At 40.1% G+C, this 15105-nt stretch overlaps 1 protein-coding gene across 1 annotated transcript in view; it reads left to right on the top strand.

Moving 5' to 3' along the window:
* ak9 (adenylate kinase 9) overlaps positions 1-13443 on the top strand; it is a gene marked incomplete at both ends in the record, with an annotated part of 35940 nt that extends 22497 nt beyond the window's left edge. The window contains 9 exons of the mRNA XM_080744811.1: positions 4409-4548; positions 5387-5506; positions 5609-5678; positions 7540-7568; positions 7690-7809; positions 7911-7980; positions 12333-12466; positions 12783-12852; positions 13332-13443. Of these exons, the coding sequence (XP_080600937.1) occupies positions 4409-4548; positions 5387-5506; positions 5609-5678; positions 7540-7568; positions 7690-7809; positions 7911-7980; positions 12333-12466; positions 12783-12852; positions 13332-13443 (865 nt within the window). The remainder of the gene's footprint in view (positions 1-4408; positions 4549-5386; positions 5507-5608; positions 5679-7539; positions 7569-7689; positions 7810-7910; positions 7981-12332; positions 12467-12782; positions 12853-13331) is intronic.
* Positions 13444-15105: the final 1662 nt, after the last annotated feature.

Genomic DNA, 15105 nt, shown 5'->3' on the forward strand with positions numbered 1-15105 from the left:
CCAAACACTGGAACTCAAAACACCAAACTCAGAAAACACAATTAACTTGGTGTAGACTTTACTGATATTAAACAAACAATACATGACAGATATATAACTCTTTAACACAACATAAATACATAATCTTAACAAGTCGAACCCTATCCCTAGACAACAGTACCTGACAAACACAAGTCACGACAGTGACGAAAATATATGACTTTGCAGCATGTAGATAATGATATTATTGCATACACAGTCTTTATACATATAATAATGATAATGCTTTATGTATTTAGCATCTTTGAAAAGAAAATTTAAATAGATAGATACCTTTATTATCCCAAGGGGGAAATTCAGTTGTCCAGTAGTAGCACAGCAGTATACAGTTATTTACAAAGTTAAGGAGACGTAAGAAAAAAATCACACCCGTGTGAAGTGGAGCTGTGTGTGTGTGTGTGTGTGTGTGTGTGTGTGTGTGTGTGTGTGTGTGTGTGTGGATCATGTGTACCGATTTTTGTGACATTTGAAGAAAATATGTAGGAAAAGGAGCAAAAAGTGTGTTTTGGAGATAATTCAAGATGGCGGAAAATCTATCATGGCGCAAATGGGCGTGGCCTATATGGGGAGATGCGTCATGACCCAAGGAATCCAGGGAAAAAATATTTTTAATTTTCCGACCTACGGTTCAAGAGTTACAGGCCAAAACGTAAAGTGGGGTGTTATGGCGCGACCATGCGGCCAAATGACACAATTATTTTTTATTTAATCCTTGAAATCATTATGAACCTCCTCTCCAAGTCTTGAAACTCTAGCCCCTATGGTTTGCGAGAGACAAATAATTGAATGTGAGTTTTTGCAATTCCCATTATAAGTCAATGGGGAAAATTAATTCACTAATAAATTAATATCAATTAAACTATAGAACCTTTCTCTTAGTAAAGTAATAGCCCACGATTCCCGAGTAAGCCGGTCGATTTGACATATGGCGCGAGTGTGTGGTGGCAAAACTGTGGGACTAGTGGCGTGCCGAAGTTTAGGAAGTTCAGGCTACATACACACAGACAGACAGACAGACACACACACACACACACAGACCCACACAGCCACGTATAGGGAGCCTGTGCTTCACACAGCTCCAAAAAGATAGATAAGAGGAAAAAAAAAAAACAAGAGCAGTACAGTACCAATAAAGAGAAGGTGCATCAATAGAGGGGGCGAATAATATATAAGTATATATACATAAAGTGTCTTACAGAGGGGAAAGAATTGCACAAGAAACAACAGTAAATGCAGTAAGACACAATAGGTTAAAACACTTGACGATTGAAGGTAGCTTTAAAACTCTTTAACACAACATACATAATCTTAACACAACTCAAACTCTGGACTAGAGCAAGGGTTCCCAAACTTTTCAGGCTGTGACCTCCCAAAATAATCATATCTGAACTGGGAATCCCTCTGCCTGATTAGGAGTTGAGGCACTAACATTTTGTTCAACAGGTTAAGTATTGTGAAAAGAGCCGAACTACAAGCTCACACCGCCTCGCAGTCGAGTCGCGGCTTGTAAATTGGCTATTTTCACAATTTTTGCCTCTTATGTAAAATACTGTATGTTGGTTTGTTTACCGTTTGGTGAGAACACAGTGGGTGCGTTTATATGCACAGATGTATTCCACTTATATTCGGAATGACTGCTCATTCAGAATAGAAATGCTCATATAAACGCTTAGGAATGGCCATTCCGGTCTGACCCGAATGAATTTTCATTCTGGTCTGAAGAGGTGGTTTATGCTGTTTCAATCGGGATACATTTGTCATATAAACGCTCCATTCGGAATGAACTGCTGTCTGAACTGCCCACCCCCCCCTTCTCCGACCTGAAGTAGGCCTACTTTGCGCATGCCCAAAGTTCTATTCCGAATGAATCCTTTGGTCATGTAAACGACAGTGGAATGAGGGATACTTGTATTCAGGTCCCATGTAAACGTTTGGGTATGAAGCTCTATTCAGAATAAGTTCATTCTGAATGCCATTCTGAATGTGCATATAAACGCACCCAGTGTTAATTTTGGGAACCCTTAGGGGAAACCTTAGTTTGGGAACCACTGCCTTGGAGGCCTAGACAACAGAGTACCTGACAAACATTACAGTGACCAAATCATCACTTTACACTATAATAATGGCTATACTATCACTATCTGTAAAAACAATAATAAAAAAAATAAGAAAGAAAGAAAAGAAAGAAATTAATTTAACCACTTGTTTGGAGGGATGAATGCAAACCGATAATCTTGACTAGTGAGTCATACATTTAACGTTCAACCTGGCAAAGCAGAAGATCTATAAGCTTACAACACGTCACAAGGTGTTGTGAGCTAGTAGGGGTGAAGCATCAAGCTCCAGAACCAAACAAAACTATTCACAGAAACCAACCACAGCTAAAAGGTTAAACAGATACAGTAGCTGTCCACATTCCCACTCCCAGTATTTTTCCATTACAGCTGAGTTCAATTGAGTTGATAATTTACACATCTGATTTCCCTTGAGCCATTTACTATATAACCAATACGTTTTCTCCCCTTTATTGTGTGGGTGTGTCTTAGCAGGACATTATTTAAGGTTGAGGCTAGATGCTCATTATTCATTTTCACTTCTGCAAGAGTGAGACAGTAAGTTCTTTTTACAATCATGGGTTTCTGTTCCTTTTAGGGAAACCCCAAACACACTCATGTACATTTTATTCTGAATGATAGCAGACCTACAAGCTCACACCGCGTTGCTTCCACACCGTGTTGTGAGCTTGTAGGCATGTTATTTTCACATTCACACATTCATAAAGGGAAAGCATCACGCTCCAGGCATTTCAAACCCTCTCCCATGTACTGCATATGAGATTTTAAATACTATAAAAAAAGAAAATGGTCCAAGTAGACGAGATCCTGTCCACCTACAAAACCCATGTCAATCTCAAGAACTCTTTGAACTACCTCATGTTCAATGTGTTCACATGTGACTGCATCTTTCTGCAGCTTATAATTCATTCGGCCAGTTGAATCTATCAACCTTATGAAACATTTGCACAGATCTGACTTTTAGACTATTGCTCATAATTCTGAAGAACATGTGTTTGGCATGAACTAAAAATGCAACATGTTGAAAACTCAATTGCATCCTAAAAATGAATTCCCTTATGCACGATGAAGCTGTAATTTACTTAAAGGAAATATGAAGAGCACACAAAAGCAAGGCTATCCAGGCAGGTTGAGAGTGAGACGACTCACTAAAAAACCTGAGTAGCAAATTCCATCAAAGACAAAACAAAATGAAATGTTTTTAAATAAAGTAAATACTATTTGCATTATTTGTAATGAAGCACGATTCTGATAGGAAGGCCAGCTGAAATAATTTAGGATCAGCTGATTAGGCAATGGACTACACAGCCAATCCCTTCTCAAAATGACCAGATTGCCAGTTGGATGAGGCCAATCAGATGAGTTTTAATTTACAGTGGGCTTGATAAGAGCAGGTTCCACCTGCTGCAAGTCATTTTTCTGTACAGACCTCACCAAGTTTGGTTGGTGCAGACATTTGGGTTTTGTTTGAAGTTGACCATTTTAGTTTTGATTGTACTTAGGCAGGTGTTGTATGTTTGATACGGTTATTTAGTGGATTGTCATCACAGCGACATACAGGTGAAGCTACTTGACCAGAAATATTTTGAGTGTGGCAACAGATGGCCATGGCGGCCCAGGCTTGGTGTGAGAGACTTCACATGCAGTTACATTGACATGCAGGTGGTGTGCTTTCAAGTTCACCTGAGTTACATTGACATTCAGGCTGTGTGCTTTCAAGTAAAATATGGGCCTACAGGAGAAAGAGATACCAGCAGTTTAGGCATTTAGCAGCATCTAGCAGGTCAGTTGGCTTCTGAACATAGGAGCAAAACAGGGAACTGGTACGGTGTTTAGTATATATTGTGCACTAAGGTGGAGACGGACAATGAAGATGCCGTTATGTGCTTGTTGTGTTGTATGACCGCTCTGGTTTAAAATGAATTTTGATGTAGTACAGAGTGGTGTTTGTTGCTTGTGTTTTCATGCATGTTTTGAATCAAGGGGCTCTATTGTCTTGTCTTAAGTAACAGCTCTTATGCCTTAACTTAAACACATGGTATCCGACCACCGAACCTTATCAGAAAGGTCCGGTTCTACTACAAAATGACGTCACTCGCATCTTCTGAAAAGCATTACCCTGAATTAAGAGTTTGAAACGCTGCACCCCGGAAAGTCGGAACTCTCAGACAAAATGTTTGGTGGTCAGAGACAGTATGGACAGGCCTTTAAGTTAAGACATAAGATCTGCTACTTGAGACAATCAAGATACTGCCCCAGGTGTTTTAACCATGTACGTTTTGCTCTTCATACAGTAAGGTTGACCTGAAGGTCATTCCCATAAAAGAGACCATAGGACCAATAAACAAGCTTCTCATTGAAACGAAGGTCATGGATAAAGTAATGGAATTCGCGTGGTTTAAAGACCACACCAAAGAAGGGTTTTCCAGGCAAGGTGAGACGACTCATGAAGCTTCAGCGTTAGTTTATGCAGGACATGGGAGTCAAGTCGCTGCTCAGCTGTAGTCAGATGTCAGTCAGCTCTGTTCTCATACCTCATAAACATATCTGCTGGTCATTATGTCACATGACTGCCATACTCCAATCAAAGCTCTCAATCAGTAGGGAAGGCTCCTTTAAATGGAGCTTGCTTTCTCTTCCTATGCTTGGTTCCGAGCTTCGGAATCATTTGCTGCTTGCTTTCTCCTCCACCCCAGCCTCCACTTTTCAGTCTGGCTAAGCTCAAATACTTGTGATTGTCTGATTAAGTTACATGTCAATGTCCGCTTATTGTGTATTGCATTTAGCAATAAATGGTTAAATGACTTGACGTGAATGTTCCTGACTAAAGTCCAAGTTAGATAACTTGAGTAGGAAACCCCATCAGTCACACATTCTTCCAGGTCTTACGGCCCTTCAAAACCTCACACCTAGTGTGAAGAGAGGTGCTATTTTTGGGTTAATTTCATCAAGCCTCCCGCTGGCCAAACACAGTGTGTCCTGCGAAGCTTGGCCAATGGGAGCCTGGGCGTACAACACACTTTGAGACGTTTGTGCCAAGATGTAGGACATATCTAGGCCAGATGTAGGCCACACCTCAGTTTACTTTAGGGTCCAGAAATCTTTTTTGATCGAACATTTTATGAGAACCGGACAAAGTTTCACATATAACTGCTGTTAGAAAACAGTTTCACTGACCATCTATTAGTAATTAACTAGGCCTATATATTTTCAGAGTTCCACTGCATTTTGATGAAACGAATCTTCAGCTTCTTCTTTGTTTATAACTTCAGCAATCTACAAGGACAATCTTGTCGGGGTGGTGATGGTTAAGGAGGAGACAAAGAAAAATGACAAATACCTATTTATCAGCGCCATCGCCACCCACCCCATTGTCAGACAGCAGGGTATCGGTATGGTGTTCAGTTCAGTATTACAATACCATCAGTTCAGTTGAGTTCACTTCAAATTAATCATGCATTTTGTTTTAAAAACTGTCTGTTTTCTCATTCTAGGAGTAAAGCTGATTGACCACGTGAAAGGCATCTATGAACAAAATAAGAAACAGTACAGCAGCATCCGACTGTGAGTAATAATTATTATTATTAATGTAATAATAATAATAAACTGTATTTGTATAGCACCTTTAATGACATGAAATGCAGCTCAAAGTGCTTTACAGAGCAGAAATGAAGCACAAGTGCTTAAAGGGGAGAACCACCCATTTTCAATATTTAACTATGATTAATATTAATTAATACCTTATTAGAGGAGTTGTGTGGAAATAAAAAGGTTACCCCCTTCTGTGTTGCCTAGAACTGGAGGATTGATTTTGGGGTTTGTATTGCAAAGTACACCGTGATCATGGTGTCATCATGGTGTTATTTGCAATACAAACCCCCAAATCAATCCTCCAGTTCTAGGCAACATCACAGAAAAGGAACACATTCATGAGTGGTGGTATTTTCAACGAATGGGATGATGATTGTGTTTGGTTTTGCATAAACACAAATTAAGCCCCAAACATCCATTAATTAAATAAAGTTATTTTATCACTTCAACTCATCCTGAATCTCACTTCCTTCCCCCTACAGTCACTTGGACACGGGAAATGCTGCTGCCATGGGCTTTTACAAGCACCATGATTTCCAGAGGGGAAGCCTAATAACTTGCCTCCAAGCCTTCAAATATATTTATAGCGAATAGAACAAATAATCACTTTACTGTTAATGGTTGCGAAAATGGCAAAACGGGCAAGGTGAGACGACTCATCAAGTTAGATAACTTGAGTAGTAGTACCCGTGTGTGTGTGTGTGTGTGTGTGTGTGTGTGTGTGTGTGTGTGTGTGTGTGTGTGTGTGTGTGTGTGTGTGTGTGTGTGTGTGTGTGTGTGTGTGTGTGTGTGTGTATATGTCATAGTATATTAGAGAAACAGCACATTCGAGACGCGGAGCACTCGTGGTGCGGCACGGGGCGGAGCAAGCGGTCGCCACAACAACGTACTCCAGGCGGTGCGCCGCTCTATTGTCCACGACACTGCGAGCGGCTACCGAAGCCCCCCTGTATCCACGAAGCCCAAGCGAGTTACGAGGCCCCCCTGGGTCCACGAAGCCCCAAGCGGCGCGAAGGCCAGCGGACCTTGGTCCTGCTCTTCGCCCCCGAGCGCCGCAGGCGCGAGTGGCCGCGAAGAGCGCGCGAGTTACGAAGCCGTGGTGAATGCAATCGTTATATTTATGCCCAGGCCGTAAGGCCTGGGCAAGCGCACGTTAAACGCCCTGTCCAAGTGACTACAATGGAGCTAATGGCTAGGCTAGGCTAGGCTAGGCTAGGCTAGTAAATAAAGAGTAAACACTTCCGGTCTGCGGCGAGTTCAAAGCGTGACGTAACTCTCTTATATACACTCTGGTGAATGGCAGAGCAGTGGCTGACGTCGCCATCTGGTGGTGATTAGTGTGTGGTGAACGTCAAAACGAGTGCTCCTTGACAACTTTTACTGGTTTCTTGAACATACTGTAACATATATATATATACAATTATTATTATTTTCATTCCCCGGTTGGCCACATAGGAACATTAATGGCTCATCTATGTATCTGTTGACTCTGACATGTTAATGCCAATTCCAAATTGGGCGTTGTCACCTAACAGTTTTCTGAAAAACATATGCTATATATCAGTGGTTCCAACTGTGTCATGTCAAGGACCCCCAAAAAGGTATGTGCTTGGCCACAGACCCCATCTCAATCCGATTTTTTTTTTCTTCTGGGGACCCCCGGCCCAGAAGCACAGATTTTGGTTACAAATGTTGCCTCATGCTAGATGCAGAATAGATATGCCTCATGCTAGATGCAGAATAGATAGGCCTACAGCATAAAGATTCTAATATACAGCATACGATTTGCAGTTATGTCAGGTCTGTTCATATGCTAATGGTCATGCGGATTCAGGTCAATTGGTCCAGCCACCGAGGAGAAACGTTGGGACAGACACTCAGATAGACACTCAGACATTTGGAGAATTTTCTGTTTGATATTTTCAGAGTTCCACTGCCTTTTGTCGAAATTAATCTTCAACTTATCCTCTGTTTATAACTTCAGCGATCTACAAAGGGAAACTGGTTGGGGCAGTGCTGGTCGACGACAGGAAGGATACTGACCAGAGTTACCTATACATTGCCGCCATCGCCACCCACGGTGACTTCAGGAGAAAAAAGATCGGTATGGTGTTCAGTTCAATATACAATACTATCAGTTCAGTGGAGTTCACTTCAAATTAATCATGCGTTTTGTTTAAAAAACTGTCTGTATTCTCATTCTAGGATCAAAAATGATGAATTACGTCAAAGACATTGCCAGTTCGAAGAAAAAAAACCACAGCCACATCAAACTGTGAGTAATAATAACAAAAACAATAATAATAATAATAAAAAAATAGAAAATAAACTGTATTTGTATAGCACCTTTCATGACATGAAATGCAGCTTTACAGAGCAGAAACGAAGCGCTTAAAGGGGAGAACCACCAATTTTCAACATTGAACTATGATTAATATTAATCATACCTTATAGCAGTGGCTCCCAAACTGTTTAGCTTGTGACCCAAAAGAGAGAGTACACGTTTGCCCATTGATGCCCTGTCTATTTTCACTAATTCTTAAACATTTGTTTTCTTTTTTATGGAATTTCTTGGATTTTTCTTGGATTTATTCATGAAATTACTTGAAGGTTTTGGCCTTAAAAACAACATTTAGAAAACAAAACCTGTGTCCTCGACCCACAAATGGGTCCCGACCCAGTGTTTGGGAACCAGGGAGTAGGAGATCAAAACCCCCAAATCAATCCTCCACTTCGAGGCAAAATCACAGAAAGGGTACACATTCATTAGTGGTGGTATTTTCAAAAAATGATGATGATGATTGTGTTTGGTTTTGCATAAACACAAATTAAGCCTCACACATCCATTAATTAATTAAAGTTATGTTATCACTTTGTAACTCATCCTGAATCTCACTTCCTTCCCCCTACAGTCACGTGGAGCCAGCAAATCTACGGGCCCAGAGATTTTACCAAACTCATGGATTCCAGCCGGGGCCACAAGACCCTAACTTTTATGCAATTGGCCGTCCTGCCATTGAATATTCTTTCCAAATACCTAAACAAAATAAATAGTTTAAACTACATTAAATCATGAACTGTTAATCTGTAAATAGTTGTAGAGAGCATTTCAAATTGTATATGCTACCTGTGTTGTTCAAATGTTTCAAATCAATTACTTATTTTTTTTCTTCCAAAGAAGACATAATTTGCCTTAGGCTGTGTTCTACATTGTTGTCTAATAAAATATTCAATCAATCAATCAATTTTTCCATTACAGCCGAGTTCAATTGAGTTGATAGTTTACACATCTGATTTCCCTTGAGCCATTTACTATATAACCACTACGTTTTCTCCCCTTTATTGTGTGGGTGTGACTTAGCAGGACATTATTTAAGGTTGAGGCTAGATGCTCATTATTCATTTTCACTTCTGCAAGAGTGATCATGGGTTTCTGTTCCTTTTAGGGACACCCCAAACACACACGTACATTTTATTCTGAATGATAGCAGACCTACAAGCTCACACCGCGTTTCTTCCACACCGTGTTGTGAGCTTGTAGGTATGTTATTTTCACATTCACACATTCATAAAGGGAAAGCATCAACGCTCCAGGCATTCCAAACCCTCTCCCAATTACTCTATATTAGATTTTAAATACTATAAAAAAGAAAATGGTCGAAGTAGACGAGATCCTGTCCACCTACAAAACTCATGTCAATCTCAAGAACTCTTGAAACTACCTCATGTTAAATGTGTTCACATGTGACTGCATCTTTCTGCAGCTTATATTTCATAAGGCCAGTTGAATCTATCAACCTTTTTTGTGCAAAAATTTGCACAGATCCGACTTTTAGACTATTGCTCATTATTCTGAAGAACATGTGTTTGGCATGAAACTAAAATGCAACATGTTGAGAACTCAATTGTATCCTAAAAACGAATTCCCTTATGCACGATGAAGCTGTTATTTACTTAAAGGAAATATGAAGAGCACACAAAAGCAAGGCTGTCCAGGCAGGTTGAGAGTGAGACGACTCACTAAAAAACCTGAGTAGCAAAATCCATCAAAGACAAACAGAATGCTATTTGTAATGAAGCACGATTCTGACAGGAAGGCCAGCTGAAACAATTTAGGATCAGCTGATTAGGCAATGGACTACACAGCCAATCCCATCTCAAAATGACCAGATTGCCAGTTGGATGAGGCCAATCAGATGAGTTTTAATTTACAGTCGGCTTGATAAGAGCAGGTTCCACCTGCTGCAAGTCATTTTTCTGTACAGACCTCACCAAGTTTGTTCTTTTTGTTGCACAAAGCGTTTGGTTTGTGCAAACATTTGGGTTTTGTTTGAAGTTGACCATTTTAGTTTTGATTGTTATTTAGGCAGGTATTGTATGTTTGATGGTTATTTAGTGGATTGTCATCACAGAGACATACAGGTGAAGCTACTTGACCAGAAACATTTTTAGTGTGGCAACAGATGGCCATGGCGGACCAGGCTTGGTGAGAGACTTCACCTGAGTAAAATATGGGCCTACAGGAGAAAGATACGAGAAAGATACCAGCAGGTCAGTTGGCTTCTGAACAGAGGAGCAAAACAGAGAACTGGCACGGTGTTATATATATATATATATATATATATTGTGCACTAAGGTGGAGACGGACAATGAAGATGCCGTTATGTGCACATAACACACATGTGCAAGCACTTAACACATTTTACAGAATAACCCTTCTGTTCACTTGCCATTCAGTATACCTAACGAAGGCCACAAAGGCCCAATTGTTATGTTGTTGTATGACCGCTCTGGTTTAAAATTAATTTAGGTGATGTACAGAGTGGTGTTTGTTGCATGTACTTGTGTTTTCATGCATGTTTTGAGTCAAGGGGCTCTATATCTATTGTCTGGTATTAAGTACCAGCTCTTATGTCTTAACTTAAACACACTGGTCTCCGACCACCGAACCTTATCAGAAAGGTCCGGGTCTACTACAAAATGACGTCACTCGCATCTTCTGAAAAGCATTACCCTGAATTAAGAGCTGCACCCCGCAAAGTCGGAACTCTCAGACAAAATGTTTGGTGGTCAGAGACAGTATGGACAGGCCTTTAAGTTAAGACATAAGATCTGCTACTTGAGACGATCAAAACACAGCCCCAGGTGTTTTAACCATGTACGTTTTGCTCTTCATACAGTAAGGTTGACCTGAAGGTGATTCCCATAAAAGAAACCATGGGACCAATAAACACGCTTCTAATTCAAACGAAGGTCTCTGATAAAGCAAAGGACTTCAGGTGGTCTGAAGAACACACCAAAAAGGGGTTTTCCAGGCAAGGTGAGACGACTCATCCAAGTTAGATAACTTGAGTAGGAAATCCTATCAGTCACACATGGTCTTATGGGCCTTCAAAAACTCACACCTAGTGTGAAGTGAGAGGTGCCATTTTTGGGTTAATTTCAACAAGCCTCCCGCTGGCCAATCACAGCACAAGTTTAGCCAATGGGACCCTGGGCTTACAAACACACTTTGAGACGTTTGTGTCAAGATGTAGGATGTATCTAGGCCACATGTAGGACACACTTCAGTTTACTTTAGGGCTCAGACATCTTTTTTGACCAACATTTTATGAGAACCGGACAAAGCCAGATGTTGGAGCTTAGCTCCCTTAAGAAGCACCGCTCAAAAATGTAAAAGCATTTCCTCCCTTCACAATATAATCTATTAGCACTTGCCAAGTTTAACATATAACTGCTGTCAGAAAACAGCTGCACTGACCATCTACTAGTAATGAACTATATGTTGTCAGGGTTCCACTGCCTTTTGATGAAACTAATCTTCAACTTCTTTGTTTCTAACTTCAGCATTCTACAAAGACCAGCTGGTTTGGGCAGTGCTGGTGGCATGTCATGTATATTTACATTGCTGCCATTGAAGAAAAATTCAGAGGAAAACAGATTGGTATGGTGTTCAGTATACAATACTATCAGTTCAGTGGAGTTCACTTCAAATTAATCATGAGTTTTGTTTTAAAAAACTGTCTGCATTCTCATTCTAGGAAACAATGCTGAATTATGTGAAAAACATTCTCAGGCAGAAGAAAAAGACCCACAGCCAAATCAAACTGAGTAATAATAAACTATTTGTATAGACCTTTCAAATGGACAAAAGATAAGACTTCTATGGAAGCATGGCCAACCGCCTAGATGCCTGGAAGTACACTTTTACAATTCAAAATAATTAATGAGCTGTTTTGAGGCTGTTCACCCCCCCCCCCCCCCCCCCCCCCCCCCCCTTACTTTGTGTATAACTTAAAAGAAAAAAGAAACAGGGACACATACTGTAGTCACCACCATGGCCATTTCAAAGCATTGGCAGTGTTCGAATGTTGGGACAGTGAAAAATGCCCTCAGCCATGGCAAAGATGCTTGCCGATTTGAAATAAAAAGAGAAACTGATGGAAAAAAAGAAATAAAATAAAGTTGAACTGTGCCCACTTTTGCCTTCATATGCCCGTCTGGTCACTTGCTATTCACTATACCTAACAGAGGCCTCATAGGTCTTAAGACAAGACAACTGGTACTTAAGACCATCACAATACAGCCCAAGGTGTTTTAACCATGTACATTTTGCTCTTCACACAGTGATGTCCAGCTGAAGAAGCTGAGCATCAAGAAAGACATAGAGGGCCTCAATCAGCTTTTCAGAGCTGCCAATATATTCCCAGCAGACAACCCTTTCAACTGGTATCATGGATACGGACCTCTGTCCATGCAAGGTGAGACGACCAATTTAAAACGACTTTAAACTGATACATTCGATATCTGTAATAAGGATTAAAGTTCTTTAGCATTTCGATTATTAAAAGCAGTTTTGATTTATAGGCCTACGGGAACTTTTAAGTGTACAGGTCATCATGACAATGAGACTGAGACCGTCGCCACCTCGACAGTGCAATCACAACCCACCCTGATGTCAGAAGGCAGAATATCGGTATGGTGTTCAGTTCAGTATACAATACTATCAGTTCAGTTGAGTTCACTTCAAATTAATCATGTGTTTGGTTTTAAAAACTGTCTGTATTCTCATTCTAGGATCAAAGCTGATAAACCATGTGAAAGACATCTATCATCAAAATAAAAAACAGTACAGCAGCATCCGACTGTGAGTAATAATAATTATTATTAATGTAGTAATAATAATAATAAACTTTATTTGTATAGCACCTTTAATGACATGAAATGCAGCTCAAGGTGCTTTACATAGCAGAAATGAAGCACAAGTGCTTGAAGGGGAGAACCACCCATTTTCAATATTTAACTATGATTAATATTAATTAATCATACCTTATTAGAGGAGTTGTGTGGAAATAAAAAGTTTCCCCCCTTCTGTGTTGCCTAGAACTGGAAGGAATGATTTTGGGGTTTGTACTTCGCAATACGAACCCCAAAATGAATCCTCCAGTTCTAGGCAACATCACAGGAAAGTTACACGTTCATGAGTGGCGGTATTTTCAACGAATGGGATGATGATTGCGTTTGGTTTTGCATTAACACAAATTAAGCCCCAAACATCCATTAATTAATTAAAGTTATTTTATCACTTTTCAACTCATCCTGAATCTCATTTCCTTCTCCCTACAGTCACGTGGACACGGGAAATGCTGCTGCCATGGGCTTCTACATGAACCAAGGTTTCCACCAAGGAGAGCTAACGTACCTGAAGCCTCAAGCCTACGAATATATTTATGAATGAATCACTTTAATGTAAATATACTGTACTTACTACCTGTGTGTGTCAGATCAATTAACTTTTTTCCCGATGAAGACATAACTTGCCTTATACATGGTTGTCTAATAAAATATTCAATCAATCAAGGTTATAGATCTGCTACTTTTGGATGTTATTACTTACTTACTGACATTATTTATCATCTTATTATGTATTACTTAAGTTATTACTTATGGACCTGCTACTTTTGTGTGACACTGTAGTATGACTTGCCAATCATCCATTAATTAATTAAAGTTATTTAATCCTTTTTCTAATAAATTACCTCCATGGCATCCATCGAACATATTTATAGCGAATGAATCACTTCAATGTAAATAGCCCCAAACATCCATTCATTAAAATTATATAAAGTTATTTTATCACTTTTCAACTCATCCTGAATCTCACTTCCTTCCCCCACAGTCACAGTTTCCCCACAGTCACACGGACACGGGGAAATAATGCTGCCATGGGCTTTTACAGGCACCATGGTTTCCAGAGGGAGACCTAATGCAAAACCTCCAAGCCTTGTAGGTATTGTAAAGGCATTTCCTCCCTTCACAATAAAATCTATTAGCACTTGCCAAGTTGAACATATAATTGCAGTCATCCACTGCCTTTTGATGAAACTAATCTTCAACTTATCCTCTGTTTATAACTTCAGCGATCTACAAAGAGCAGCTGGTTGGGGCAGTGCTCGTGGACGACAGAAAAGACCCTGATGGAATTGGGAAGTACATTTACATTGGTAAATGGAAAAGAGGCAAAACAACTGCTACGGGGACCACCTCGAGATCCAGGCCATGGCGACGATGTACAACAGACCCGTGGAGGTCTACAGGATAGGTTAGTCTCATTATGTATTGTGTTGAGTACTGACTTTTAATAATATTGCATTTGTAACTGTAACAATCTTGTATGTTTTTTTATGTGTGGACCCCAGGAAGACTAGCTGGCTGCTACGGCAACAGCTAATGGGGATCCTTAATAAAATAAAATCAAATAGGTCCGTACACACAGCACGCACGCATGGAGATCAGCTATTTTCACATATCGTCGTTGTCGGGGTGAAAACCTTGTATGTCCAAAGCCGTTTGTTTCGCATTTTTCATTTTAAAAAACGATTTGAAAACAGTGAAAACAGACGATCTACAAGCACACAACGCCTTGCACAGCGAGGCGTTGTGTGCTTGTAGATCTGCTGTTTTCACTACTTGTGTGCGACGGACTTGTGCGATGAAGCAGGGCTTTACTTTGTGAATGAATGTACAAATTTGAAACTGGGAGAACTTGGACAACGACATTTACATTGAAGGTATTCTAAGGCAGAAGAAAAATACCCACAGCCAAATCGAACTGTGAGTAATAATAATAATAAACTATTTGTATAGACCTTTCAAATGGACAAAAGATGAGACTTCTTTGGAAGCATGGCCAACTGCCCGGAAGTACACTTTTACAATTCAAAATAATTAATGAGCGGTTTTGAGACTGTTTACCCCCAACCCTGTTTATAACTTAAAAAAGATAAAAGAAACAGGGACACATACTGTAGTCATCATCACCATGGCCATTTTAAAGCATTGGCAGTGTTCGAATGTTGGGACAGTGAAAAACACCCTCAGCCATGTCAAAGATGCCTAC

The sequence above is a fragment of the Nannobrachium achirus genome (assembly GCF_963921795.1).
Source record: "Nannobrachium achirus genome assembly, chromosome: 16".
NCBI classification, from domain to species: domain Eukaryota; kingdom Metazoa; phylum Chordata; class Actinopteri; order Myctophiformes; family Myctophidae; genus Nannobrachium; species Nannobrachium achirus.